Source organism: Haliaeetus albicilla, chromosome W (assembly GCF_947461875.1).
Source record: "Haliaeetus albicilla chromosome W, bHalAlb1.1, whole genome shotgun sequence".
Lineage (NCBI taxonomy): Eukaryota > Metazoa > Chordata > Aves > Accipitriformes > Accipitridae > Haliaeetus > Haliaeetus albicilla.
Window position 1 is genome coordinate 299,550 of NC_091515.1, and position 27,724 is coordinate 327,273.

General features: G+C 39.7%; 1 protein-coding gene across 3 annotated transcripts in view; it reads left to right on the forward strand.

Annotated features, from left to right (window-relative positions):
• Positions 1-299: 299 nt before the first annotated feature.
• ALPK2 (alpha kinase 2) overlaps positions 300-27,724 on the forward strand; it is a 96,396-nt gene continuing 68,971 nt past the window's right edge. Inside the window, exons 1-4 of one of the 3 annotated variants that reach the window (XM_069775412.1) lie at positions 300-325; positions 1,412-1,465; positions 11,736-13,449; positions 24,830-27,713. In XM_069775412.1, coding sequence (XP_069631513.1) covers positions 11,962-13,449; positions 24,830-27,713 — 4,372 coding nt within the window. In that variant the 5' untranslated portion in view covers positions 300-325; positions 1,412-1,465; positions 11,736-11,961. Of the gene's footprint in view, positions 326-1,296; positions 1,466-11,735; positions 13,450-24,829; positions 27,714-27,724 lie in introns of those variants that run through there. The other 2 variants (XM_069775416.1, XM_069775413.1) reach the window with 2 other exon arrangements.

Consider the following 27,724-nt stretch of genomic DNA (forward strand, 5'->3'; position numbering starts at 1 on the left):
GCCTTCCCAGCAAGCAAGCTGGAAGTCAGGTGGCTGCAGTAGCACAGCATTGAGACCAAACTATAAGCATTGCTGTTCAGTAGAGTGTTGTCTCATGTGTTGTATTGCACTAGTCAAAACAGGCTTTACACATCTGCTTGCAGAGCAGATGACAGTACAGTATCTCTCCGGACATCTGTGGGTCCAGAATCTCTGAAAAACAAGCCATTTAGTTAGACTTAACTTGAAGATATTGCATTGAGTGGCTTTTTCTTGTATCATTAACCAATAGGTTATTTCTCCTAATTTAGGTGCAAAACCAATCTGCATGGCAAAATGGATACAGGTAAGACAGTGACTTTGGCTTCCTGATGATATGTAGTTATCCACAGCTGTGTATGATTTAACGTAGAGAATCAGGCAGGAGCCTTTTACTCACCTCAGCCTATGGTCTGTGCTTGTTGGATGTCTTCCTACAATGTCAAACAGTTAAATTACCTCAGGTTGAATATGGTTTTAAATCCTGGTCTCTCATTTCTTTGGGGATTATTTTGACTATTAGGCTATTATATAAAACATAGACATCCCTGCTGCTATTCCTGAATGAGGGTGGTTGTATATTTTTTGCTGGAAACACCAGTTTCCTTATCTGAGTCTAGATAATGCTGGGAGCAAGAAGTATTTAGCATGGTAGTATCTCATAACCATTTTTAGCTGTGCTTTCAGCAAAATGCTCAAGAAAAAAATTGGCACAAAACCTGCTTTTCAGCCTTTTCTAGATCCCTTGAGCTCAGAGCAGTTTGTGCGATTCATTCCAAGTTCCTCCTATGTGAGACTTGGCTTCTTGAGTAACAGGAGTGGGAATACTTTCTTACTTCAGGATTCACTTATTTGCCTTTGAAGAATGTGAATTGTTAGGTGAATTTTTTATGTAGTGATTGTTAAAAGTTCACTATCCACCTTTGGTGTCCTCAACCTACTTTTTAGGGATTGCAGATTTTCTCATGTTCAGCAGAACTTTTGTGTGCTTAACTTCAAGCAAGTAAGAAATTCCCAATGTGCCTAGCAAAGCAGTTAAGCACGCTTAAGCATGTGCTTTAAAAAACAACCCAGTGCTTTATTATGAAAAGCTAAGGCCAACACTTCCTCTTTCAAGGCCATGAGGAAATTCCCTTGGACTTCTATGGAAGTAGGATGTACCCTGTCATCACTGCCAACGCTCGCGCCCTCTCCCGCTTGCTCTGGCTGAGGTGTTCCCAGGAAGAGCCATCTGCTGCATGTAACGAAATAGTCTCTCTTAAAAGTCAAACTGTTCTGGGATCAGACTTGCTATGCTAAGGTCACACTAGCAAAACAACACTGAAGCTTTCAGCTAGCTTCTCGGCTCTGAAACAACATGTGTAAATTAAATGTCTTTTGTCTTGTAACACAGAGTCAAACCACAGGCCTGGCCCACTTCTAGAAGTTAAGGAAAGAGCACTCAAGGGTAAGTGCACGTTTATGATTTGAAGAGTCAAATTGTTTATACTTTTTAAACTACTTCTGTACTTTTTTCTCCTGTGTGCAAATAGAATGTGTATCATAAAAGATAAATAAACAAAGAAGAGCAAGTTATTTTATTCTTAAGGCACTACATGGAGTGATTTATACTGTTATTGAACAGGAAATATGATTTGTTATTTGCTTCTGCTGAAGTATAGTCATTTTTGCTCATCTTGATTTTTTTTTTTAAACATGTTGCATTTAGAATTCTGCTAAATGTTTCTGAAATTACACTCTGGTACTCTTTCCACCGACTTTCAGCAAGACAAACAAAATTACAAAAATCATACGAAAGCAAGCTTTCTTCTCTAAAGAATGTGTAAGTGATACTAGGTATCCTGAAATACGCATTTTATTCTTTCTAAATATATATTGCATGGCCTAATACTCATTAGGTAAAAATTTCCTCCATTCCTGACAAAAAATCTGGTCACTTGGTAGCATGTAGATGATTATCAGGCTGCATGAATTGCTCACGCCAACAGTGTCAGATGCTTGACAAATGTTAAAAATAGATTAAGACAGATCAGTGTTAAAAGTTGCGCTGTGATTGTTTATTATTAATTACTCTATATTCATGTCTTTGTTAGAGATATACAGAACCAGTCATTTATTCTTCTTACATTTAGCCAATGAATTATATGGTGTTTTCTTTATACCATGGTGCTGTTTACAGTGAGTAGTACACTAATAATAAAAGTTGTCAAAAAGCCTCAGATGTCAGAAGTTGAAGAAACACAATATATCACAGTATATTTGGCAAGGACATGTTTTCCACCCATCTGCTTTTTGAACAGCCAAAACTTCACTGATGTTGTTCTTGTCCAAACCTTGTTAATACAATAGATATATGATAATTGGTTTAGATAACACAATATTTTGCTAGTTTGATTTCTGACATTACACGCTCTTTGACAGGAATACTGCTCTAAATGTTTGATTTGATTGCAGTGTCTTGAAGGATTTATAGAAGAATAATATGGTTATAGTTATTGTTTGTGTTCCACCATTAGGGATTCCAGACAGAGCTGAGTCAGGCAGAATTACTGAGAGTTACAGAAAAAAATAGCAAATGCAGTCTTTATAAATCCTTGCGTGCATGGGTTCTCACTACTCTTACCCCATCAAACGTTAGACTCTATAGTAATCAAACTGCTGTATAAATACTTAGTGTAGCCCTATCATGAATAGAGTTCACAAAGTTATAATTGAATTCTAGAATTCCAGTTTCTGTTGTCTTGGAGGTTTTAACTTTTACAAGGTAACAACATTTAAGAATGTAGGCATGGTCACAACACTTTTAGAAAATGTTTTTATGTCTGTCTGGCACAATTGTTTTGGAAAGCTTGTATAGGCTAGAAGTGGAGGAAAGCAGATTAGAAATTTCATGTGGAATTTGATTCCGTCAGTATTTATGGATGCATGGGAGAAGAAATATTCACAGAAGCATGCCAATATTGATGAAACTTTTAAAGGAAAATTTTTAGTAAGAGCTTTGATTTCTGTTAAAGGAAAAGAGAACATGAAAATAAGCATTTAAATATGGCAAAACATGGACGGCAACCTTTTTGCAAAAAACAGTTGTATGTTTCCAATTGTAAATATAAATATATTGTTTGTATTTCCATACAGGGAATATAATAGCTCTTTTAAGAAGTCTACATTGCTACATAATGTCTGTGTTTATTGCATAACAGGAAAAGTCTATGTTTTGTTTTGTCTTGGAAGAAGAAAAATGCTAAACTTACGGAATTTGCTACAAAATAGAAAATCTGTGTTGAGAGATGCCCTGGGTGAGGAAGTGAAAAAATGTGTGTATTCCCAAACACAAAATGGTTGGGAGGCTGGGAACAGGGAGTGGATGGAATTACGGCTATTGATTTCTTAGAAGAATGTTGCAGCTGTACAAATCACATGCAAAATCTTTGCAAGAAAGTTAAGATGTATTTGAGAAATATTTCCAGGGATAATGGAAAGGGAATTAGCATTAACCTTGGAACATAACTGCATTTAAGTGGGACACTAAGATTTCACAGGCAACGGGATGACAGGATGTGTATTATACATACAGTGCCATAGTTGGTCATTCTGGAAAGGATCTGTAAGGTTATTTGAGTGATTAGGCCAGTGATGTCTTTGTATCTCTGCAAACCAAGAATCTGAGTCATAAAAACGCAAGCAACCCAAGAGTCAGGGTCATAAAAACACAAGCTTTGTTAGCAATAATATTTCATGTTAAGCTACATTGGCTACTGCAAGTTATTTGCTATGCAAATCTATTGCAGTGAGTGTTACTCTTTCACTTCTCATATACATATGGTAGGAATCACTGTGACTGTGGTATGTGGCTTTTCATGCCTAATTGTAAACAGTACAGTCATATTTATTGACAGAAATGCATATAAAGTCCTGTTTCCCTGAGCACCGTAGAAATCAATAATCACATATACAAGCCTTCTTGTGGCCAGCACTTCACTTTGTCTGGAGTAAAGCACCTTTGTGTTCCTCAGTACTGCCTCAGTACTTGATCATGCAGAGAGAGAACCGGGCCAGGCTGCGGCAGGACTCTGTTATATCCCATGTGTTGTGTTTTCTGTCTGTGCCAAATACAGAGTAAGGGAGGAATAGTGTGTATGCAGCACTCATTCCACCACAATGCCAGCGTGAGGCAGGGGCATGGATACAGACCCAGGTGCGGGAAGTTCTGCCTAGTCCTACCTTTTAGACACTGCCCGTTTTAGATTTTTCTTGGGACTGTGTGGTTAGTGGAGATTCCTTTCTGCTTTTTTTGTTGTTTCTGTTCTGCTTTTGCTGCTTTCTCTCCCTTCAATCGATATAATAACATCCTGCTGTCCGTACCAGCTAGCTTTCTGGTTGGATCTGCATTGTATACGACCATCTCTGTTCATCATAAAGAAAGGTTTTGTGGTTATTAGTGTTTTGGTTTGGAGATTTTTCATGTTTATCTTAAATGAAGTCTAATTATATCCACCAGCTTGCTTTGTGGTTATGCTACCTACTGATACAAGATCTCTATAAAGGGATGTATGAAAAGGTATATAGTATACCCTGTCAAGTGGAAAAGGAGCTATTGATAAATCTGAAGTTTAGTAGGATAGTCTAGGGGTGTCCTGGTTTCAGCTGGGATAGTTAATTGTCTTCCTAGTAGCTAGTACAGTGCAATGTTTTGAGTTCAGTATGCGAAGAATGTTGATAACACTGATGTTTTCAGTTGTTTCTCAGTAGTGTTTAGTCTAAAGTTAAGGATTTTTCAGCTTCTCAAGCCCAGCCAGCAAGATAGCTGGAGGGGGGCACAAGAAGTTGGCACAGGACACAGCCAGGGAAGCTGACCCAAACTGGGTATTCCATACCATGTGACGTCACATCTAGTGTATAAACTGGGGGGAGTGGGGGCAGGGGGAATCGCCGCTCAGGGACTAGCTGGGTGTCGATCGGCGGGTGGTGAGCAGTTGCACTGCGCATCATTTGTACATTCCAATCCTTTTATTACTACTGTTGTCATTTTATTAGTGTTAACATTATCATTATTTGTTTCTTCTTTTCTGTTCTATTAAATCGTTCTTATCTCAACCCATGAGTTTTACTTCTTTTCCTGATTTTCTCCCACATCCTACTGGGTGGGGGGGAAGTGAGTGAGTGGCTGCGTGGTGCTTAGTTGCTGGCTGGGGTTAAACCATGACAAGGGGATAATAATTGTTTTTCCAAAGGGCAAATCCAGATCCCAAAGTTTAGCCTGTGGAGTGGAGGTGATAGTAGGAAACTCTGCTGGCATTTGGGGAGTTTGTTGTCTCAGACCAAGTATCTCAGAATAAACAATGAAGCACTGACTGTCTAAGCAAGATGAGTCTGATGGAGAAGTGTTAGAAGAATAGGTGAGCAGACTGTATTATGCATGCATCTACATCCTCCTCATATATGCATATGTGCAAAGGAGAAAGATTGTGCTTTTTGTACATAGGTTTAAATGTAGAAGTTCAATGAAAGTTAATCCTTGACCAGTTAAGCAAAAGGGATCTGCCAGATTTTGTGTGGCCCTGCAGGCGTGGAGAATGGCAGATAAATTACTGAAGACATGGTCTGTGGGATCTAAGGCTATTACAAACACCCATTATTTATGTAGCTATCATTTTTCTTGTGTTTTCAGGTATCCCAGACCCAGTGTCAACTTGGTATAAGGAGACCAAAATATTAGTTGATGGAAGGATATTTCTTAATATGAAACATAGGGGGATTATCAGTTTCATTCCTCCTGTGTGTTTAGCTAAGATAACCCTTGGTGTGGGCTAATGCAGGTTCTTTTTTCCCACTCTTTTGCACTGATGTGGGTGTGAAGTGGGTCATTTTCAGAACAGGTACAGCCATACAGGGGTATTTATGCACTGATGTGGAGCTTTTAACGTACCTAGACAATGCTTTGGTTGTCAAAACATGTTTACATATGTTAATTGTACTGCAGTATTATACAAGGTTTAGGCATAGATCAGGTGCCCATTGTGCCAGGCAGCGTGTGAATACACAGAACGGTCCCTGTCCCAACAGGCTTGTGTGGAATGATAAGGAGAGAGACAATACATGGGTATAGACTGACAGGTCCTGTGAAAGGGGAGGAGGAGCAAGTACATCTGAAAGATAGGCATAAATCCTATTGAATAAGGGTGTGGGCTGAGTAGGACTGTACAGAGAACAGAGATTACATGATGAATAGATAGTAAATAAGGGAAAAAAAAATTCAGAGAGGTAGTAAAGGGAATTTTTTCCACTGACTCCAGAGGACGTGAACCCCACAGAAAGACACAAATTCTCTCCTGGACTTGTAAAATGCATAAGCTTTCTGTAGAAATAACTTCTGTGAATTTAAAATTGCTTACAAAGGAAGATTTCTATTTATAACCAAATAAAGTGGAAAAAAACGTGATGCAAGAGAGGAAAATTAATGGCCACTTTTTAAGTTTAATCAAACTTGTACATTTTTGTCAGTTAAAAAACTTTTTGCTGACATTAGGATGTCAGCTCCTTTTGAAATCATTAGAAGTGGTTTCCGGTCCAAAACCACCTGCAAAATGGCTATTACTAAAAATTAAACTCATTTAAACATTGTTCTTTCCATGATAAAGTGTAATTATTCAAAAATACTTCCATTCAAAAAATTGAATAAATGATCAAATATTGAACATTTTTAATATTAAAAATAAATTTCAAATTGGGAGAAATGTTGGCATTTTAATGAAAATTTAAGTTTGAACAATAAAAATTTTATTTTAGAATTGGAATTTCAGACAACGTTTTCACTATGAGTAAGTTTTTCAAACTGGTATGGAATTATGACAAAGTATGAATTTTAAATAGAAAAGCATTTTTTTTCCTGAAAATTTACTCGAATTTGTTTTATTATATATTTTCCTTAGGGAAATATTGAGTGATTGTTTTAGCCATTTTGATGCTTTTTCCAGCCATTCTTTTGCATAATATTATTTGAAACTGATCATTTTTCACAAACACTTTGATTATTTCCTGCCATAAAAAGATTTTGATGATGCATCTACAAATGTCTTTACTGCCTATTGCTGCCTTGTTAATCTGACTATTCCAGGTTTTCATCGATTCTATATTTCTCCTAAATCATATGCAACCACAGATCTCAGGTCACTGTTTACACGCTGCTGCCAGCTTTGTTTTCCCTTGTCCTTAGCTCCCAGGGCATTGAGCTTAGGCAACATCTGACCTTGGTGATATGTGTGCGGTTTTCTTCATGGGAGTGGAGACAGACCTGGGAGATGAGTGGAGGAAAGGGAAAAGGGAAGCCATCATGTCCAGGGATAGTGAAGGGGAAATTCAAATTGTAGCTGCTCAGCAGCGGTAATTTGTGACCAAGGAATGATCTGTCATGGAGGGCAAGAAGGCCCAACTGCGGGAGGGGTTAAACTGGCTGGAAGCCAGAATGCCAGAGACCAACTACTCCCTGTAAGGGAGTGAAGTTTCCCTTGGTGGTGAGATAAGAAACAGTCACAGTTTTGTCTTGTAGCCGTCCTGCAATGTGAGCGCTCGGGGGGCCACCTTTGGGCACCAGAGCTGGGCTGAGGGATGGACCCATGGCTGGGCTGAGGCACCCGTGCAGCCGCTCACAGGATTGGTGCTGGTGCCAGCGTATGTCAGGAATGGGCTCGTGACGATCTTTGCAGATTGCTTGTAGAACCACTTATGGCAGTAGGACTCTGCCTAATGCATTGTTCAGGAAATTTTTCTTTTTTTTTTTTTAATTTAAGCACAAATGCATGTTTAATTCGCCTCAAGGGGTTATCTAAAAATTCCCCAACAATTGCCGCAGTTCTGATCAGTGAGAGATGGAAAATATGTTTACAGATCATTAGAGAACCAAAATAGGCATCTTTCTTACCATTACCTGCTAAAACCTGGTGGTGTTAATTTCTCCTACACGGCTTTGCTTCACTGTCCTCCTGTCATTAGATAGTACCTGATTCAACAAGTAGCATCATTGGTTTCCAGAGCAAGACTTGAGACAAGCAGCCAGAATACTCTAATACGTTTAAATGTTCTCTTGTCTTCTTTTCACCAGATGTTCAAAACTCAGTTTATTAGGAAATTAGCATATTTTCAGGTTACTAGTCAATAGCTGATGGTAAATTATCACGATCTCCCTCCCGTTCATCTTTCCTCAGTGAATTTCATTATGCATCTTCTGTCACAAGTTTTCTTGAGGAGCTGAGAGAGTATTATGCTAACAATTCTCTTTACAATTTCTATCTAAATTCAATAATTGAAATTATGGTTTTATCTAATATCTTCTGCTTTCTCCCCAGGTTTAAAAAAAAATAATGGCTCTTTATCTTGGGTGGAAAACCAGTGTTTATTGCCGTTTTCCTCATGGAACATTATTTTGCTTTAATTCTCATTGTCATATCTGACAGAACGCACAGCAATCTAATCTAATCTTCATATCGAAAAATCTGACAGCTCTTTTCCCCTTGATGTCAAAATGCAGCTGAACTGAGATAATAATAACTGTATAGTACAATTACTTTAGTAAAGAGTATTCATGAGTCAATCTGCATTAAAAAAATGTTGCCAAGGCTCTTTTCAGCTGGGAAAATTGCCATGCTTTTAAAATAACTTATACCCTCCAAAAAAGAGGAAACAGGCATCTGGTCTTCTGAAAAGCAAAGATGAAAGCAGATTTGAAAGAATGCAACTGGGAATATTAGGCAAATACATATTTAAGAGGAGATGGGTGAATGCTGGGGGGTAATTCCATGGCACTGTACTAAAATGGATGAGGGAAAGATTACTCTCTACTGCTCCTTTTTTTTTTTTCTGTTAAATATTTATATTTCGTAGAGTTGAAATGGAAAGCAAAACATGATCAGAGATCTGAAAGGCTGAAGATAATGGGATCCAGTGCCTTTTTTCTCCAGGCTCTTGTTGCACGCATGGTCTAGATTGTAGTTCAAAAGCCTGCATGAAGCAAATGTAGAGTATTGGCCCAAGGCCAGTCAACAGGTGTCCACGTTATTTAAAACCACTACAATATGTACTAATTGTCCTCTTCTTGTCCTCTTCATCAGGGAAGCCCATATTACAATGGAGTTTGAACGAGACTGCTTCTCAGGCTTAAAGGTGGTAGTCTGAGGAAGCCTGCACACCAGCTTCCTGCCCTGTACCTCCTGTGTGGGTAGTCACAGAATCATTGAATCACCAAATGGTTTGGGTTGGAGGGGATCTTTAAAGGTCATGTAGTCCAGCCCCTCTGCCATGAGCAGGGACATCTTCAACTAGATCAGGTTGCTCAGAGCCCAATCCAACCTGGCCTTGAATGTTTCCAGGGATGGGGCATCTACCACCTCTCTGGGCAACGCATTCCCATGCCTCACCACCCTCACTGTAAAACATTTCTTCCTTATATCTAGTCTGAATCTACCATTACCCCTTGTCCCATGACAACAGGCCCCACTAAAAAGTAACCAGAAACCTTCTGTATGTCAGCAACACTGTATACAGCAGTGCATGTTTCCCACTCTTAGTTTCATGCTGCAAAGCATCTCTAGCCAAGCCACTGTGACCAGGCTGGCTTGCGCTACTGTAAAGCTGGTTTGTCATCTCCTGTGTCTTCTGGCAACTTCCTGGCTACACCTCCAAGCTGACAATATACCTTTGTGGCACATCAGGCTTGCTCTTCAAACCATCCTTTCCTGTTGGCCTGCAATTCCTTGTATGCTGGACCTTTACCAGTTTATTCCAGGACTAAATTGACAAAACATACTGCCTCTCTACTGCCTTTTCACTACCTCCTCCTCCTACCCGTTCTTACTTCTCATATCAAAAATACTGAACTCCACTCCCCCCTCTCCCTTCTCTCCTCATACACTCCAGAGGTCTTGTGCTGAGCCAGGTTGCCTGTTACGAGGTGCTGAAGCCAGCAGCCTTACAGGAAGGCTGCTGCAGCTCCATACCCACAAGTCCAACCAGTGAGGCTGAGCACGTGTACTCCATAGGCACATACACACCTATATACAGCACACATATATGTTGTATGCTGGGAGAGGGTGCTGGTCTGGTTGCCCCATCTGCTGTTGTTCGTCTGCGCTCCTTTGTGTGCATGGAGTCAAACTGTTTGTCACACAACCTAGCATAGTCCCTTCTAGTATCCTTCCTGTTAACCACCTTCTCCTCCTGCTTTTCACCTCCCAGGTAACTCTGTGGAAAAGGTGTCCGTGGCAGGGTTTGCCTGAAGGAAATGAAAATATACCTAGCTGCTTTGTGCTCTTTACCTAAGAGGCGCATTCCAGGCAAGCCATGCAAGCCCCTTGCTATGTAGCCATTAAGCTCTAATCTAGCTCCCACATATTTTCTTACTAACTGACTTTGATCAGTGTCTGCAGTGGACTGTGACATGAAGCTGGGTGCTGACAGGTCCAATGATGGCTCTGCTTGTGGCCCTGCAGAGAGCAGATAGAGTGCTATAGGGTTCTTGAAAAGGCATTGGGAAAGGTTGCTGTCCTAGGGAGCTAGTGGCTGGTGATTTTGCAGCCAGGAGAGAGACATAAGCTAAAAAGGTTACAATGGGAGAAGCAGAGAGAAGGAAAAGGAGAATGAATAGAGGTGTCTTTAAATTGCTTCATCAGATTAGCAGGATGGTAAGAAAGTTTTTCCTGCTGTTGTCCTTCATGTCATACCAGTTCTGTGAATAAAAATAGGTAGTTATTTTTCAGAGCTTTTAGTCTGGCATCCTTCATGAGATCAAATTTACTTGAAACTCAGTTCTGCTACACTGCTTTCCCTGATGAGTGCATCTCTGGATGGTGCAAGAGTCCTGCTGGGATTAGTGTGGGTACCCTATGGTGAAGAATGACCCAGAGTGCCTCTAGTAGTATACAAAAATGTCTCAAGTATCTAAAATCCTAAGATTTGGGAATGCTTAGGAAACAAGGCTTTTTTACAAGAAGGGAGAGATGATTCCATATTTCTTTGGATTCAGCTAATGGAAGCCTTTTGGTGTATTTCACTTTGTTTTTATGTAAATTCTGCATTGCCACGCCATTTTGCTACTGCACAGCCGTTTGAAAGTAAGACTCGGTATGAATAGGAAGTTGAAGCTAACCAGCCTCATTTCATTGTTCTGTCACCACAGAAATTACAAACATCAAGCCAAAGTACAATAGAATTGCTTTAAACAGAAATAGCCTTATAAAATGTAACCATACTGATTGTTCCAGGTATTTCTAAAAACAGATTTTGGAATTTATGTCCCTATGATGCCAATTCAAGGAATAGCCTACTGTTGTGCCAATGTGACTACCAAAATAGCAGGTACTTGGTACCTGTAGAATTCATGCACATGTGAAAATTTACATGATCTGCAGATTACTATTTGCATTTAGAAATGTCTAAACAACATGTGCTAAAGCCTATTTTGTGCTGCTACATGTACGTGCAGGCATCCTTAAGAAATTTGTTTTCCTAGCACGAATTACTCTGGACAGTTATAATGTGTTGCCATTAAGTGTCATTGCATGGATAGCTGGGTTATAGTTACTGCTTTAAAGTTTGATCTTGATTTTTAAATATTGATTTCTTTTTTTTGAAAATGCTTGCAACTATGTGTCAATGGACCACCTTTGAGAAAATAGGTATACCCGTTTTAGAAGTAATTTTAAACTTCAGGTTTCTTTTATTTGCAGGTGCGCAGAGCAAGATCTGCACTTTATTGAACAGTACCTGGAAACAGTTTGACAGCTAGAATGACCTGCTGTTCTACTTTTGTTGAACTGGAATCAGACACAAAACCCCAAACTTCCCTAGAATTCGTTGTTGACCTAAATGACAGTGTGGGAGACTTCAGGGTAAAATGAGCGGAAAGAGAAATATTTTGCACAACACAAGAGTTACACCTGTGAGGGTGACCCCATGTTGATTTCACCAGATTCTGACTCTTCCAAAATCAGTGGTTTACTGCTTGAGAAGCTCAGAAAAGCAGAAGTATTGTCCCCATTTGACAAATCCCACAGACACTTGCCTAACATGGAAGACAACTTGGATGTAAAAAATGTATTTAAAACCCAGGACAATATTTCCTGCCTAAGGGATTTGTCGGAGAATGGTGATGACCTAGTTCATTTTAACAGTATGGGCAGTGTCACTGCTGGAAAAGCAGAGAAATACTGCAGCAGACAGGTGGATTCCCACCCTACAAATGTAATCACTTATCGCACAGACAACTGTTGCCTTAACACGGAAGACTCTGTATCTGCTCAGTCTCTGGCAGATATCCAGGCATGTAAAAAAACTGGGCTCGATAGACCTCTAACCATGAACACCCTGTTCAGTGAGCAGGCAGATACTCCCATAGTAAATCAAAATTATTTTCTAAAAGATGATTCTGAAAATTCTGCCACTATTCTGGAGATTTATGCAGAGAAAGTTCCAAGTGTAAGTGATGACTTTTCTGATGATGACCTAGAATATTTTGAATGTTCTGATGTGCTGACATTGCGTGAAAATGAAATCTGGAAAAAGAAATTACAATTTTTATTAGAAAGTGATGATGAAGATGATTTAAAACTGAGTAAGGATTGTGATGGGTGTGCTTACTTCCTCAGTGAAATGCCTTGTCTGTTCCAAGTGTCAGATAACACTATGCCTATGGATACCACCATTGGCTTCTGTGGTCATCACTCAAAATTCAAAGGAGTAAATGTAAGGAGAGACCCCTCTATATACAGCCAGTCAACTTTGCAGACAGAGATGACTCTCACTGTTGGACACCGAGATAAAAGCACCAGTTTGAAAGACAAAGAAAAGTGTAAAGTGCCTGTTGCATCTGCAGCCATTGAAAATGACCATCCCGGAACTGAAGAAGAAAATAATGGAAGTGGCCACTCAGCTGCAGGTTTCTCAACTGACAAATCAAAGAACAAGGATAATACACATGCCAAGGCAGACTCCTCTACTAGTGGCATAGATGCTTCTTTGACAAATCAGGCTTCAGAGACAATGACAGAAAACAGTACGGACAAGGACTTGCTGGGGGAAAGCTCATTGCTGCTAGAGGAGGGGAGAAGAAATTTGCTAGAGGAAAATGCAAGGCATGCTGTCTCTACCTTAACAGAAAGTCTAAGAAGAAACCTTTTAAAGTTGTTAAACCCTAAAGAGCTTTGCAGATATGTAAGTAATATAGGACAATCTTTTCAGACTGCATCAGAGGTTAGGGAATCCAGTGCTTCCAGTCAGGAAGGTGTCATTTCAACACAAATCCCTGAGGAGACAGAAAGCTTGCAAATGCAGGCTGGTTTGTGTCATACAGAAGAGGCAGATAAAGACTGTCACTGGGAAAGGAAAAGGACTTGGGGCCTGCCTGAGCAAAATCAGATGCCAAATGAAAACGTCTCACCCAGGGTAAGTAAAATGTTTATCATTTAATAGAAAGAGCTGCTCTACTGATTTAAATGCATTTTACCCCTGTTTGTCACAAAATAATGTAAAATGTAAATTACTTTGAAAGATACTATTCATGTACTTCTGAATGACAGCTACGGCTGGGAAGGAAATCTAGTTTTGAAAAAGGCCCAAATAAACCATAAGCTGTTCTAATTATAGAGTAAGATTGATAATAGTAAGAGGCACTAATGGGACTCTGGACAGCTGGATAGGGAAATCCGATATGTAGGCTATTGCACAGGTCTTATCAAAGTAATGTTTCTTTCAATGCAGAAAGTTTTTCAAATACCTATTGTGAGCAGAGAACGTTTTGACTTACTTTCTTTTCAGTTTATACTCAATGAACAAAATTGTCATCCACTTATGGTGTTGGAAATCTGAAACAAATCAACAGGGATTTGCACTGAATTTATAACAAGGAGGGGAATTTAATCCAGAGAGTTCATGTTACAGAGGTGAATGGAGCTTTGCTTTTTAAAAATAAAACAATGAAAGAGTCAGATATTTCAGCTGAAATGTAAAAAAACAGTTAAAAATTAAAAACCCAAAGTGGTACTTTCCATGTACTTGCATATTTTATGCTGTTGGTAGGAAATCATCTGGGGAAATCAGCATAGTTGTACAGACTGATATGATGTTCCACCAGTTTTCATAAGTGAGAGAATTGGATCATACTTTTTATTTCACATAGTAAAGACTTAAGATATAGAAATACCTATGTATGAGTATTAAATCATGAATAATCTGATCACTGACTTTACTGATTTGAAGGTGTGTAGCTAATTGCACAGAAAAAAAAAAACCATTTATGACAAATAAATACAAGTTTTTTCCAGTTCCACATGCTTTTCTTCATCTGTATTATTTAGGCAAAAATGTCTCCCAGTTCTGGGTAGTAGACTGACTTTAATCTAGCCACTGGGGTGTCTTAAGCAGTCAGAAATCACTGAATTCTTCTGCCTGAAAAACATCCATAGGTTTCTTTGTTTTTATAGTAGATAAAATTCCAATCACATTTTAGCAGCCCATAATGTTCTTATGATGGGGAACACCCCCCTATTGAAATTAACCTACTGAGAATTTCTTGACAGTAGGTATTACTGTGGTTTGCAAGAGGGATTGTTTCATTTTTTTCCCAGTGCAGTACAATAATTTAAATCGCAGAAGCTTCTTAGCAAAGAGTAGCTGTTATGTTTCTGTAAGTGCCATGGTCAAATTTCAGGTTGGCTAGGTAGACTCTTTCTACCTGGAGTCAGTATGTATTAATTCTGTTTGTGTGTCCATGACCAAAACTTTACATTAGATAAAAATAAGTAGGAAGTAAGTATCGGTGTACACAAAAGGGCTAGAGATGAGCACAAACCAAACCCCTGGTTTTAAACACGCATGAATGAAGATGAAATTTAGGTGTATGTTCAAAATTATGTGGTCTTGAAAATGACCCAAACAAAAGCATCCCATTTGGAAACTACTCTTTATAGCACAAGGAAAATGTGGACAGCTTCTCACAGCTTCCATATAGTAAGCCAGAAACTCCTCAGCAATCTGCTTGTGTAACCTAAGAAAGGCAAGAAAGATTCAACCTCCTATTGCTGCACACAGGTTTACATAAAAGCGCACTGTGGTATTAGCTGGAGCCCAGCATTTGAGACAGCTTTGCTGGGAGCAATGTGAGGGACTTGTAGAAAAAACCACAGCCATCCGCTTTTGACGAGTGTTGTATTTTCCCTCTCCATGTGGTGAATCAGGTCTGCTGAGAGGTACATAGCAGCCACAGAACCACAGCATTAATTACCCAAGGATTTACACTTCCCCTCAGTGCCAAGTTACCTCTAACTGGAACAACCTTTGCAGTCTATCTTGTGCAGCAACTGCTGCTCTGGGTGACTTCTCCTTCCATTGGATGGTCAAGGTGGGAAGCTCCCGACTCCTCTCATGACCTCATGGTTTAGCCCCAGATAAAATTCTTTATTTATCTAATACTTCAAAGCAGCTTAATTAGTAATAGGTCCTAAAAGCCAACTGTGCCAGCTGTATGATACTACGTACTGTACAGAGAGCCAGAAGGCTTCAATTTTGCATTATGTCATTCAAGAGCCAGTCCCTGTTTAGTGTTCAGCCAGCACCCTCAGCACAAGGTACTGGTGTCACTCCTGAATTACAGAGCCCATGTCTGTGGCCTGCCAAATGCCAGCAATGTTGGTGAAGTCCTGCTGGAACTGGCAGGTTCAGAGGAATTCCAGGGCATAAGCAAAATATTTAACGTTTACACTGATACCCCAGGAAGAATGGCATGCGGTGTTTGTATATTTCTAGAGCATTTTTCTTCCTGCTGATTAGATCTACTGTTCATCCTGCCATTATTTTGTTTTTGCTCATGTCAGAACAGCCAGTTCGCGTACAATTTGAGAGGTACTCGGTTTGACCTTCCTGACATAAATTTACGTCACTTCTAGATAATTTTAAATGTTATTGTACAAAAAGGAGAGAAGCAGAAATGACACAGAACTTCCAAGTAATTGGGTGATCTGGTTGTGCACAGAAAGTATTTTGTCTAGCACCTTATACCTCTGCTTTGTTAGATTCCAGGGTAGCCAAAATTGCAAGGACTGCATAGGCCAATGAAGCTGTTCATCTGTTGGGCTACTGCTGTTGTGTGTGATGTCCTAGAAGCTGCCATGTGTAATGAAGAAGTGTGATTTAGTGTTTCATTGCTGGGGCACCCTTAAGTTTAGAGTTTCCTGCTCTGCAGTTGGTAAACAAATGCAGGTGCTGGTCATGTGCACTGCACTCCAACACTGTCATAAAGGAGGGGGTGTGTGTGTGTTCGGAGCAATGTGCAGAAAGATGTGGAAGAAGGGTGGAGAGGTATGAGGGGAAGAAGGAGCTGGGTTGTACAACAAAGGAAGAGCCAAAGGACACTGTTTGAAAGGGTGTCAGAACAGTTACGACAGGTTAACTCTGCCCATCAGGAGTTAGATTGAAACCCAGCAAATGGTTTCACTTAGGCCAGTAAACAGCTGTTGGATGGGAACTGGTTTAATGGCTGGCTTTGAATACAAAATAGGTGAGAACTTCTGTTCCAAAATAGTAATGAGAGTAATGAGTAAGAATTACTGTGCATGCCCAACCATAAATTTCAATCAGCTTACAGTTGTTTCATTTTTCATTCAAATGTTTTTAAAGTACATCTCTGCCTCTTGTCTCATTTGAGTGAACAGTTGCTGAAAAAAAGGGAAGATTTTTCCGGTTATCTGAGCTCAAACCGTGGTCAGGTATAATTTTTTATGCGACATGTATTCTTGCTCCCTCTTGGTGCAACTTGCCACCACTCACAGTTCTTCTGCTGGAATTTTGAAAAAACTGCCTCAACCGGTTTCCTATGAGGAAGCTGGGATCCAAATCTCCTTCAACTTTGAATCTTAGCATAAATTAGGTCTCTTATTTCTCAAAGTTTTTCACTTCACTGGTGAGTTTTGCACTCTGTATAAAATACTTCAGTAGTCCTTGGGTGCAGAATAACTCTCTATCAAGTAGTTAGCATGCTTTGTTTCTGAGTATTATATTCATACAATGTGCCACAGATCCAACAGGAGAGCTTGAGAGGCTACACCTCATCCTTTCTAATGGGCTAGAGTGGTTGGTACATTCACTTGAAAAGGTGGTCTTGTCTCAGACTTTTGCTCTGAGCCTGGCTGAGATGGGGGCTGAATGTTCCCAGGGAATGGTCTGAACCTGAGCAGCATGTTAAGGCGTGGGAGCTCTGCATCACAGCAAACAGAGGAGTCCTAGTCTGAGTAACTAGAGCTCATGCAGGCTATGATACCAATCCTGCTTGTTCAATGGGATCCACCCTAGGGCTGGCAGGTAACGACCCATTTTGTCACCTGTGTTATAGTTGGCTGCAGTCTTTCCTGGGAGACAAACAAAAAAAACATCAGTTGGAAAATCCTTACCACTTCAGAGTGTGGACCCATGACAGCTGTGCATGGTCACCCTATTGCTCTGTGTTGTCAAAGGCAGAGAACTTGCTTTCTGTCCTTTGAAATACTATAGTTCTTACTTAACTTCCTCTTTTTCTGCCCCTTCAGCAGGAATAGCAGGATGCTAGCAGGATGTGCCTGTCAGTAAGCATCTGCAGGATAAAATATAGTTCATGTCTTTTGTTTCATCTGTCTAAAGCAGTTGAAATAACTACAGGTATTGAGTTATTTAAGCTAATCCAAGGCAGGTGTGCCATTTAAAGCAGAGTGTTAAAGCAGAGGGAAGAGGAATTTGAGTGGCATTGCATGAAACAGGGAAATAGAAAGACCCACTCAACTACTGCTGGAGAACAGTGTAAACTAAAAGCAGTTCCAAACATGGTGGATTTGAGGGAGTTCTGATCCAGAGACAGTGATATACTTACTGTCTGTATTCCAGGGATTGTTTGTTACATTCCATTTGTACAAACCAAGGGATATAAGTATAACATGGAGACTTTATTTACAGGGAGAATTACCTTGCTAAACTATTTCCTCTTAAAAAGCAGTGAGAAACCGTGAGGTAAAATTAACCATCTCGTTTCAGAGATTAACTTCTTGCTTTCATTAACAGAAATGGTTCAGCTGATGAAGTGAGAGACTCATGTATAACTTACCCCTACATTTTGTAGGGAAAGAGAACTAGAATAGCCTTAACTCTTGCCTACTGAGTTTGTCTGCATGTGAATGTGACAACTTATCACTCAGTTCTGAAACAAACTTTGTCACATTGGGTCAAGATGGTCCATTTCTCAGGTACGGCAAAGGGAGCAGAGAACAGCAGCTAACTCAGATTATACTGTGAAGATTCTTGTGATGCTCTGAGGTGCATTTATAAAAATCATGTGCAAAAGGTCATATTAACTCCAGCTTTACTCATACCTTTTTATCAGACAGCAGTAAGGTGATTTATCTGCATTTTTGTTCTTTGCTTTATCACAACCTAATGTATTTGGCTTTCTTTAATGTTTTGTCATATTCTGAAGATCCCAGCTTTATATATTTATTTAGGAGATAATTATGATGTGCCTGTCAGTTTTGTTATCAAGAAATACTTATAAGTAAAGATAGTGCCAATTTCACTATTGACTCTAGCTAACAACATAGAGTTTCTGCAGAGCAGAAGTATATTTTTTTAATTTTGCCTTACTTCCAAATCAAAGCACTTGCACTGGTGTTTCTGTTTAACCTTCACTCTATCAAAATATTTTATTTGGAATTATATAATTTATTCTTTTAATAAGTCTCTGAACATTATTTGTTGTGACATTTGAGACATGAAGAGAGGAAATTGTAGCTCCGCTCCTGTATTATACCACAACCTTCATTGACCTTATTATTACCTGCCATATTTAATTTTTTCCCTCTGTTACCTATATGTCTTGGTCAGCAGTGTAGTTTACCTCTGATACCTTTCCCCTTGACATGTTATGTAGTGTATTCCCAAGTGCATTACTTTGCTTTTTTCCAAATCTAATTTTGTTTTATTTCCTGCTCAGATTCATAGGGGTTTTTTGTTTGTCTGTATATGAGGTATGTGTGGATCACCAGTTGAGATGCAATGGCTCCTTCTTTGAATGGAAACCAGGGTGAAAAAGGGACCAGCAAGAGCCCAGACCTTGTCTTGAAATGGGACTGGAATGTGACTGCAGAGTGTACTGGGTCCCAGGAACTGGAAGCACTCCCAGGCCGCCTAGGTCTGTGTAGAATTCGAGTTCCTTTTTGCTGTTCCAGAAGCTAGCACTTGCTGTTTTCACATGTGTGCTGACTCTTTCTTCTTCTGGATCAGTAATGAAATTAAATAACACAGTTTGCTCAAGTGCTATATTCCCATGCCTCATACATTGAAAACTCTCCTTAAGAATCAAGTATTTATTTAATGAAACCCTCCCAGATATGATACTAATTGTATTTTGTTCAGGTTCTTGAACTGCCCAAGTCTCCTTAGTATCTGATATCGTTTGGCCTCTCTGCAGATGGTTTTATTAGATGGCCTGAACAATGACTGATGGAGGTAATTACCTAAACTTCCCTCTGAACATCAACAACAGTCCTTCCCAGTCAGACTTCCTGCGCTGTTTTTCCTGTTTTGTAAATATGGATCTCGGAGTATCAATTCACCATGTTCCACAGGCTGAATTATTTTCTCTTAAAAATCATAAAACAAGCTAAAAATTAAAAACGACCACACTACAGGCTGCACCAGATTGAAGTTTACTTTTATATAACAAGTAACTGCTGTCTTTGACTTGGGGTCAGTTTCAACCGAGGCACAAGTCTGGAACCAGAGCACCTGTAGGATTGCATTCTATTGATGCAGTTATATGTGTTGAAGCACAGCCAATCTGTACACCATTTCTTAGAATGCACCCCAAGTATTTGCTATTGCTTGTTAGTTCAGTGTTAAAGCCAATCACTGAACAGCACAGAGCCTGCCAAGCTTAAGAGCCAGTCAAATCCAGAAAGGATCTCTTTTAACTTCAGAGAAGCTGTCATTCCCACAAAAATGGGATCCACTGCAACTCCTAAAAACAAGAGTGATATGGGATACTGAGTGCAAATACCAAAACAAGAGGTAGGGTGCAAGGCAACTAGATACAAAGGGATCTCTCTTTATTGCCACAAGAGAGTCAATGGCTTTCAGAGCCAGAGCTTTGTTTTCAGAAAATTTTTTTATCTAGTCCTGATTTAAACTTATGCATAGCTTGCATAGTTACTCAGCACTCTGCAAGCGTAGCATGGCAGTAAAACCATTAAAAGAAACTGTAAAAAATTTAACTTGTTGACCACTAAGTTGGATGGTGTAGTGGATTGAAGAGAAGATCTCCAGACCTGAAAATGAACCAGCCCAGCTTGGTCTGAAAGGGCAGATCAGTTTCACCATAACTTTTGAGGCCACAGATCAGGTGCTGTTACTTGGTTCCTGGTGACTTGAAGAGGTGACTTGAAACATTCAAGATGTGTTTCAAGAGGTGATTTGAAACATTTTGGGGGAAACTCACTTCACCTGTAAAACATTTTGCAGGTCTGTAGGTCATCAGTTTGGTCATCTGTGTCTTCTAGACCTCCACAGGGACTGTCAGATGAAAATGTTCTTGATACCAGATTGCCATGAAGAAGTAGAATGCTTTTAAATTTCTTCTTCTTTTCTCCATGCTCTCCCCTATTTACTTGCATAACTCAGAGGTGACAAAAGTGCTCACTTAACTCCCTATGGTCCTTCTTTGCTTTTCATTTAATTGTTCCCGTCAGGCTTTGGAACACAATGGGTCTTGTCAGCAGAGCAAAAAAACCAACAGTCCTCCTTACATTGTGATACATTTTACAATAGATTAAAAAAAAAAGCTCTGTTTTTGAAGTGGATGCTTCCATTTTCCTTTTACATAGCTATTATGTAACTGACTTACCTGCTTATCCCTCCTTTATTCACAGTAACCATGGCTTTATAATGAAAGTACATGGACTATATATTTCATGTATGAGTTTAAATACAGAACTGTGATTTCATCTTTCTGTCATCACGCACTAGGCAGTTTGTAACACATGCACAAATTAAAATTGCTTGTTCCACTGCATTCATGTAATTAAATTCCCTAGTTTGTTACCATTCATCACCCCTGGAGTCAAGCAGACTGTCCAGTAAGTGAAGCAATTGTTAAACTGTATGGCATTAAACCCTAGAAATCTTCTGTGAGAACAGGGAACAAAAAACCAAATCAAGATGAATAGTTCTAGGACTGTGTTAGCTGACTGTCATGGTTTAACCCCAGCTGGCAACTAAGCACCACGCAGCCACTTGCCCACTCCCTCCCAGTGGGATGGGGGGGAGAATCGGAAGAGTAGAAGTGAGAAAACTCGTGGGCTGAGATAAACACAGTTTAATAGGTAGAGCAAAAGCTATGCACGCAAGCAAAGCAAAACAAGGAATTAATTCACCATTTCCCATCGTCAGGCAGGTGTTCAGCCATGTCCAGGAAAGCAGGGCTCCATCATGCGTAACGGTTACTTGGGAAGACAAATGCCATAACCCTGCATGTCCCCCACCTTCCTTCTTCCCAAAGCTTTATATGCTGAGCATGATGTCATATGGTCTGGAATATCCCTTTGGTCAGTTGGGGTCAGCTGTCCCAACTGTGTTCCCTCCCAACTTTGTGTGCACCCCCAGCCTACTTGCTGGCAGGGTGGTGTGAGAAGAAGAAAAGGCCTTGACTCTGTGTAAGCACTGCTCAGCAGTAACTAAAACATCCCTGTGTTATCAACACTGTTTTCAGCACACATCCAAAACATAGCCTCATACTAGCTACTATGAAAAAAGTTAACTCTATCCCAGCCAAAACCAGCACACTGAAATAAATCTAATCTAAGACAATACCAAAGTTCAAGCCAGCAAGGTGTCCTAAACCATGTTTAAAGGATTTGGATGTAAGTACTTTCAAACAAAAATAACATGGAGCTGATTACCACACACCCTAGGAGCACATATCCCTGGTAAATATAAATTAAAAATTAATAAACATGGCACTATGAGGCTTCAAATTGCATTCTGCTTTCAGACCTACTTTTGTCAAATGCAAGGCAAGGCACTCCATTACAAGCCCTCTTTTGTCATTGTATTTATTTTCCAGCCATCAGAATCTGTGTCTAGACTCTACAGTGCTGCATGTCTATAAATGCTTGAGACAGATGCCAACATGGACAGACACACAGATTACATAGATAAAAGGGTTCTTGAAATAATCAGCTCACTTTCCAGTGGGCATGAGCTGTCTATTTTCAGTTTCATACCAACAGCAGGTAGGGACTGACTGATCATATGTCTAACATGCCTAGCAAAAATTCCACAGGTTTTAGTAAAAGCTGTGGTTGAGGCTGTAGTGGACAGGAATGAACAAATAAACTCTGCTTTCCAGAGGTTTGAGGGGGAGGTGGAAGTGGCAGAAAGAGCACTAGGCTCAGACGAAATGCTCAGAACCGACTGAGAAGCAAACTGGAACTGACTGTTGAGACACATCCAGGCTCACATCCCCCTTGACTTGAGAGAAGCTGTGTGTCTAAACTCAAAGACCTAGAGTCTGGCATCTTCTCCTGAGAGCAGACTTGAGTGGGAGACCAAGGCATTTGGAATTAGAGGGTACTGCAGTTGTGGAGCTGAGGTTTCTAGGCTCAGGTTTCTAGGTAAGTATGCACTGGCCAAGAAGTTTTGAAGACAGTGTAGTGGCAACTGCATGGTGCTTGGGGTGGGAACAGCAGTTAAAGGCATTGACAAAAATTTTCTGTATCTCTTCCTTCCCCATTGTCCACAGCATGTAGTCAGCTCCACATCCTACTCAAGCTGAATGGAGAAACAGAAAGGATGAAAGGAGTTGCAGCTGAAGTGGGTGGCTTTTGCAGCAAAGGAAAGCAATATTTACTACAGCCGGTAATCCTTTTACCATGAACTTACGGAAACTAAGAACCTAGTGTTTGAGCAGCCCCTGCCTCTACCTGAGCACACAGCAACTTATGGGAAATCCTTCATTACATATCCTTCACTAAGTAACAACACTTGCTTATTTTCAGAATCGCTTCTCTGAATTATGTGTCTGCCAGCACTCATTACACATTTACATCTCTGCTTTAACCCAGAGGACTCACCCATTATGTATCCTAGTTGTTCATTTCAGCCATCCAGTGCATCAAGTTAACAAATAACTATGGATGGAACTGGGACTCAGGAGGAAAAAAACCAACCCAAAATAGTTACGAAATTGAGTTTGTGGCTGGATAAAAGCTAAAAAATGAAAAATGTCTACAAATATTGGTGTTTTTTAAACTCAGTCTGATGTTTTTAAATATTTCTTCATTTCTGCTGGGAGTAGGTGCAAAGCTTCAGACAGCCACTAGAAAGATATATGGTCAAATGTGTAAACTACTTAATGAAGTCCATGTTGTTACAACCTGTTAATGACTATTTGAAAGTAAATATATTTTTTCAAAGGTTGACTGCTAAATTGCTCTCTACTTTTACAGATTGTTCTGGCAAATTAATGGTAACCAAAAGCATAAAGTATAATTCATTTAGGAGACAATGTATTTTTGTCTAGTAAAAAATCCTAGGCTTCTCCATCTATGATTTGCTCTGGGTGAAACATGCTCACCACCTCCATGGAATTTATTTAGTGCTGGAGAGGACAAGAGAAAATCCTGGAGAGCAAAAGCTTGGCAGGGACTCCAGAACAAGAATTGAAGAATGAAGGCTCAGTTCTGAGGGGAATGGTGAACAGTTTTAACAGATTTCGTATGCCAGGCAGATGGCAGCACTTTCTTCATCCCTTGTAAGCCCAAATATCAGCCAGTTGTTCTCTTTAATAAGGTCTGCACTCCTTGCATAAATTAAGTTCAGTTTGGCTTAGTTGAATTGAGGAATAGATTGTTTCTACATAAAGTGACAATTTGGAGTATTTTGATATAGAAGAATAAAGGAGATGCAGGAGGAATATGGATTGTTATTTCCTGCCCCAATTTTCCCAGCAGTACCAGTGAGGTTGCAATGCATGTCTCTTTGCTAGAGGGTGGCTGAACATGCCTTATATTGAGCAATTCATTACCACTTGGACAGAGGCAAGATCTGGAATGATCTCTGGCACTCCCTTTTGAAGCAGGACTTGTCACTTCAAGGGGTCAGAGGTGACCAAAGACAAATTTCAAAGACAGCTTAAAACTGACCTAGAGATGTTCATTTCTTGGTAGGAATCTTGTTCTGAAGTATGTAGCATGGCAGATGTGGGGTGCATTCTCTGAAACTTTTCAAGACTGATACATATTAAGAAAGCATCTTTGCGAAACTTAAGGTAACAATGCCCATGATGGAAGCAAAGGGGAAGGCAAGCTCCCCCAAACTAGTCTGGGTAGTTCCAGAAACTCATCAGTTTGGATTATGTAATAATTACATAAGTATGGTGGGACACTCCGACTGTTAGCAAAAGGCATAGATATGACTGTTTTATTTCATATTTGGTTTGGTTTATTTTATTTTATTTTAACTGTTCTTATCTAGCTGGACTATATCAGTCATTGATCTTCATCTTGATTAAATTTTATCTTTCTCAGCATTTGGATCCAGATCTGAAACTCACCAGGATTGAAGGTTATTAATACCCAGAAGTTTGATTTCAATCCATTAGGCTGATAGCTACAAGTCAGAAGCTTGACTGTTGATGAATATTTAAAAAAAAAAATTTAAAAATTAGGTACATTTCAAGCCAGGACTCTAGTTCGCCTCTGTCAAGCAGCAATTCTAATTTTTAATTGAATTTCTCTTTTTTTCTTCTTTGTAGAATCAAGGTGCTAATCTTAAAATCTTCACCCAGAATTGTGAGAGACTATCTATGGAGCCCAAAATAGAAAAGGAAGGCATCTTCATGACTTGTGAGAATGCAAGAACCATCCATCCAGCTTCAGAAATGCTCTGTACTGAAAACACATTACAAGCAAAAAATGCAAATTCACAGACCTATTCTCAACACCATGCCCCTTGTGATAAGAGAGAAAGTTGTCACCAACAAGTCTTCTGTGAACAAGGAATTAATATTATTAGTAACGGCAACAAATCAAAGAATGATGTTTCGCCTTTTCCTTTATGGGATACAGACTCTGTTCCTGATAAACAAGAATGTTTATGTGCTGTTCTGTCTTCTGCAAAGCTATGTGATGAGCCAAGGGAGGGAGAGCAAAGGTATAGTTTTGACTCACACGATAGCAACGACACAGATATTCTCTGCAGTCTATCATGTGCTGAATCTGTGTTTGAAGCTAATCCCAAGTCAGTCCTGGAATCTGGAGAACCTGGGTGCAAAGGAGATGCTGATATATCTGCAGTGCATGACAAGCTCTGGAAACTTCTTCATGAAGATGACTCAGGCTATCAAATCGCTTTTGAAAACCAGGGGATCACAAGCTTAGAAATTAGGCCGACAGATACCAAAATCACAGAACTGAACTTTGTACAGAAAACCTGTTCTGATCATCCTTTGCCAATAAATGTGATAGAAGAGCAGGAACCTATTACACAAAGAGCTAGTAGACAAAGAACAGAGAAAGATGACTGCAGTGTTTCTAATACCCTACTTAAAACAGATGAAGTATGTAACAGTGCATCCATAGGAAACATTTGTCTTGCACAAGTGGTAGAAACAGATGGTATATGTCTAGATTCTAGCACTGGAAATAAAATGGAAACACCATCCATTTGTGTTTCAGCAAATAGTATCATCTTAAATACAGAGGAGTGCTTGGAGCAGAAGCCAAATCAAACGTTAACTGACAGTAATGGATCCATTCAAATGACTGTTGCTCAGGAAGGAAAGCTTACCATTAATAATGCTTCTCAAACATGTGATGCAGATTCTCCTCAAAGATTAAAAAATGCTCACAGTGGTAACTTAGCATGTGACAAAGGAAACCCAGCTTACATGTCAGATAAGTCTCATGGGACAATTGGACAATTATTTCATACTGAGCACAACATATCCTTGATAAATGAGTCTGGAACTGGCAAAGGGTGTCATTTTAGAGGCTGTTATCCAGCAAAAAAAGAATTAGCTTATTTCCCTGAAGAGAAAGACATTTTCCCCTTTGAAAATACCAGTCGGTTTACACATGAAGAACACTCTTCTGTTAACACCATACATAAAAGTTATGAAGAGAATTTGCAAGAAAAAGGAAATCACTCAGACTTGAATGCACAAAATGACACTAATTCTGACAGTTATCATCTTTCAAAAAATAATGACTGTCAAGATTTTCAGGTTGTTGCTAATGCACAGCAATACAGTTATGTAATGCAATTGCCTAATTTAATTAAGACTCCTGAAACCATAACACGCAAGAATCTGCCCCAAAATATAGACCAACAGAGAGAAATAGGAAAACGAGAAGTGGCATTCACTCCCTCTTCTGGGGATCCACTTTTAAGAGATTTTTATGTAGAAGTGCCCAGATACGAACCATGTAAACCAGGAGAAGAACAGAGAGAGATTTGCATAGGTGATGAACAAAGGGCTGAAACTTCCTGTGACTCAGGAGTTAGTCATGTTTCAGAGAGTCAGACTGCAGTTTCCTCTCATAGTACATCAGAACAACATGTATTTTTTGTTGACAGCACCTTCAAGTCTGATGAAGAGTTAAAAACAGATTCTTCAAAAAATCACACATATGCTTCTGCAAGTGTAACATCAGTTAGTACCCCACTACCTAGAAAGGGTCAAAATGAGTACCACAGCATAGCAAATGAGGATTTTAGAGATATCAGTAATCAGTCAGGTACCCAACAACTGACTGTGAAAGAAACATTACCATTCTTCATACCTGTGAGCCAGTCAGAGGGCCTTCTTACCAGTATATCAGCAATGGGGTGTCCTGGCACAGGAAGTCAAGTAAAAACTGAATCCACACAAACTGCAGTCAAAATACATGAAAATCTGAGCACGCTGGAAACTTTCTGCAAAACGTTGCAGGATCAGTTCCATAGGGTACCTGAAGAAAACAAGAAGAAAGCAGCCTTGTGTGAAAATAAACGAGAGATTCAAATAGCTAATGAATATAACCCAGATGAAGCTGAAACGAAGTCTCCTTTGCGCACTTTAATTAGCTCCGAGTCTCAGAGACAGTTTATGAACATTAGCACTAAGCAGTCCTGTCCTGGCTTGATCTCTTCCAGCAAGCTAACTGAGGTTGATAATTCAATTAAGTCTACTGAGTATGATAAAGATGAAGAAGTCATGACAGCAGAGAGTGTAGTAAGTGGTTTAGTTAATTTGCCATCAGTTGATTCAGGGAACAACCAGTATTTTCGAGAGCAACCACCCTGCAGCAGAACTCAGCCGTTCTCCTTAGCATTGAGCACATATGATTCATTCCCAGTCAATGTGGAAAGGCTAAGAAATCAAGAAGGGTCAAAATCCTACCAGAGATCACCAACTGTTGCTGAGCCTGAGCCCATCAAATGTAAACAAGATACAGCAAAGAGTGGGCATTTAGCTGCTGGAGCCAAGAAGAAATTGCCACCAGCAACACTGTCAAAAAAACCCCGACTGGAGGAGAGAGGAAATGTCAGCAAGGATGCTAGCTGTGTTAAAAAGTCTGTGAAGAGTGAGGCAGGCATGATTCATAAAGAAGATAAAAAAGAGCAGAGGAAACTAATTTTGAAAAAGGATAGCAAAGGTAAGAGAAAA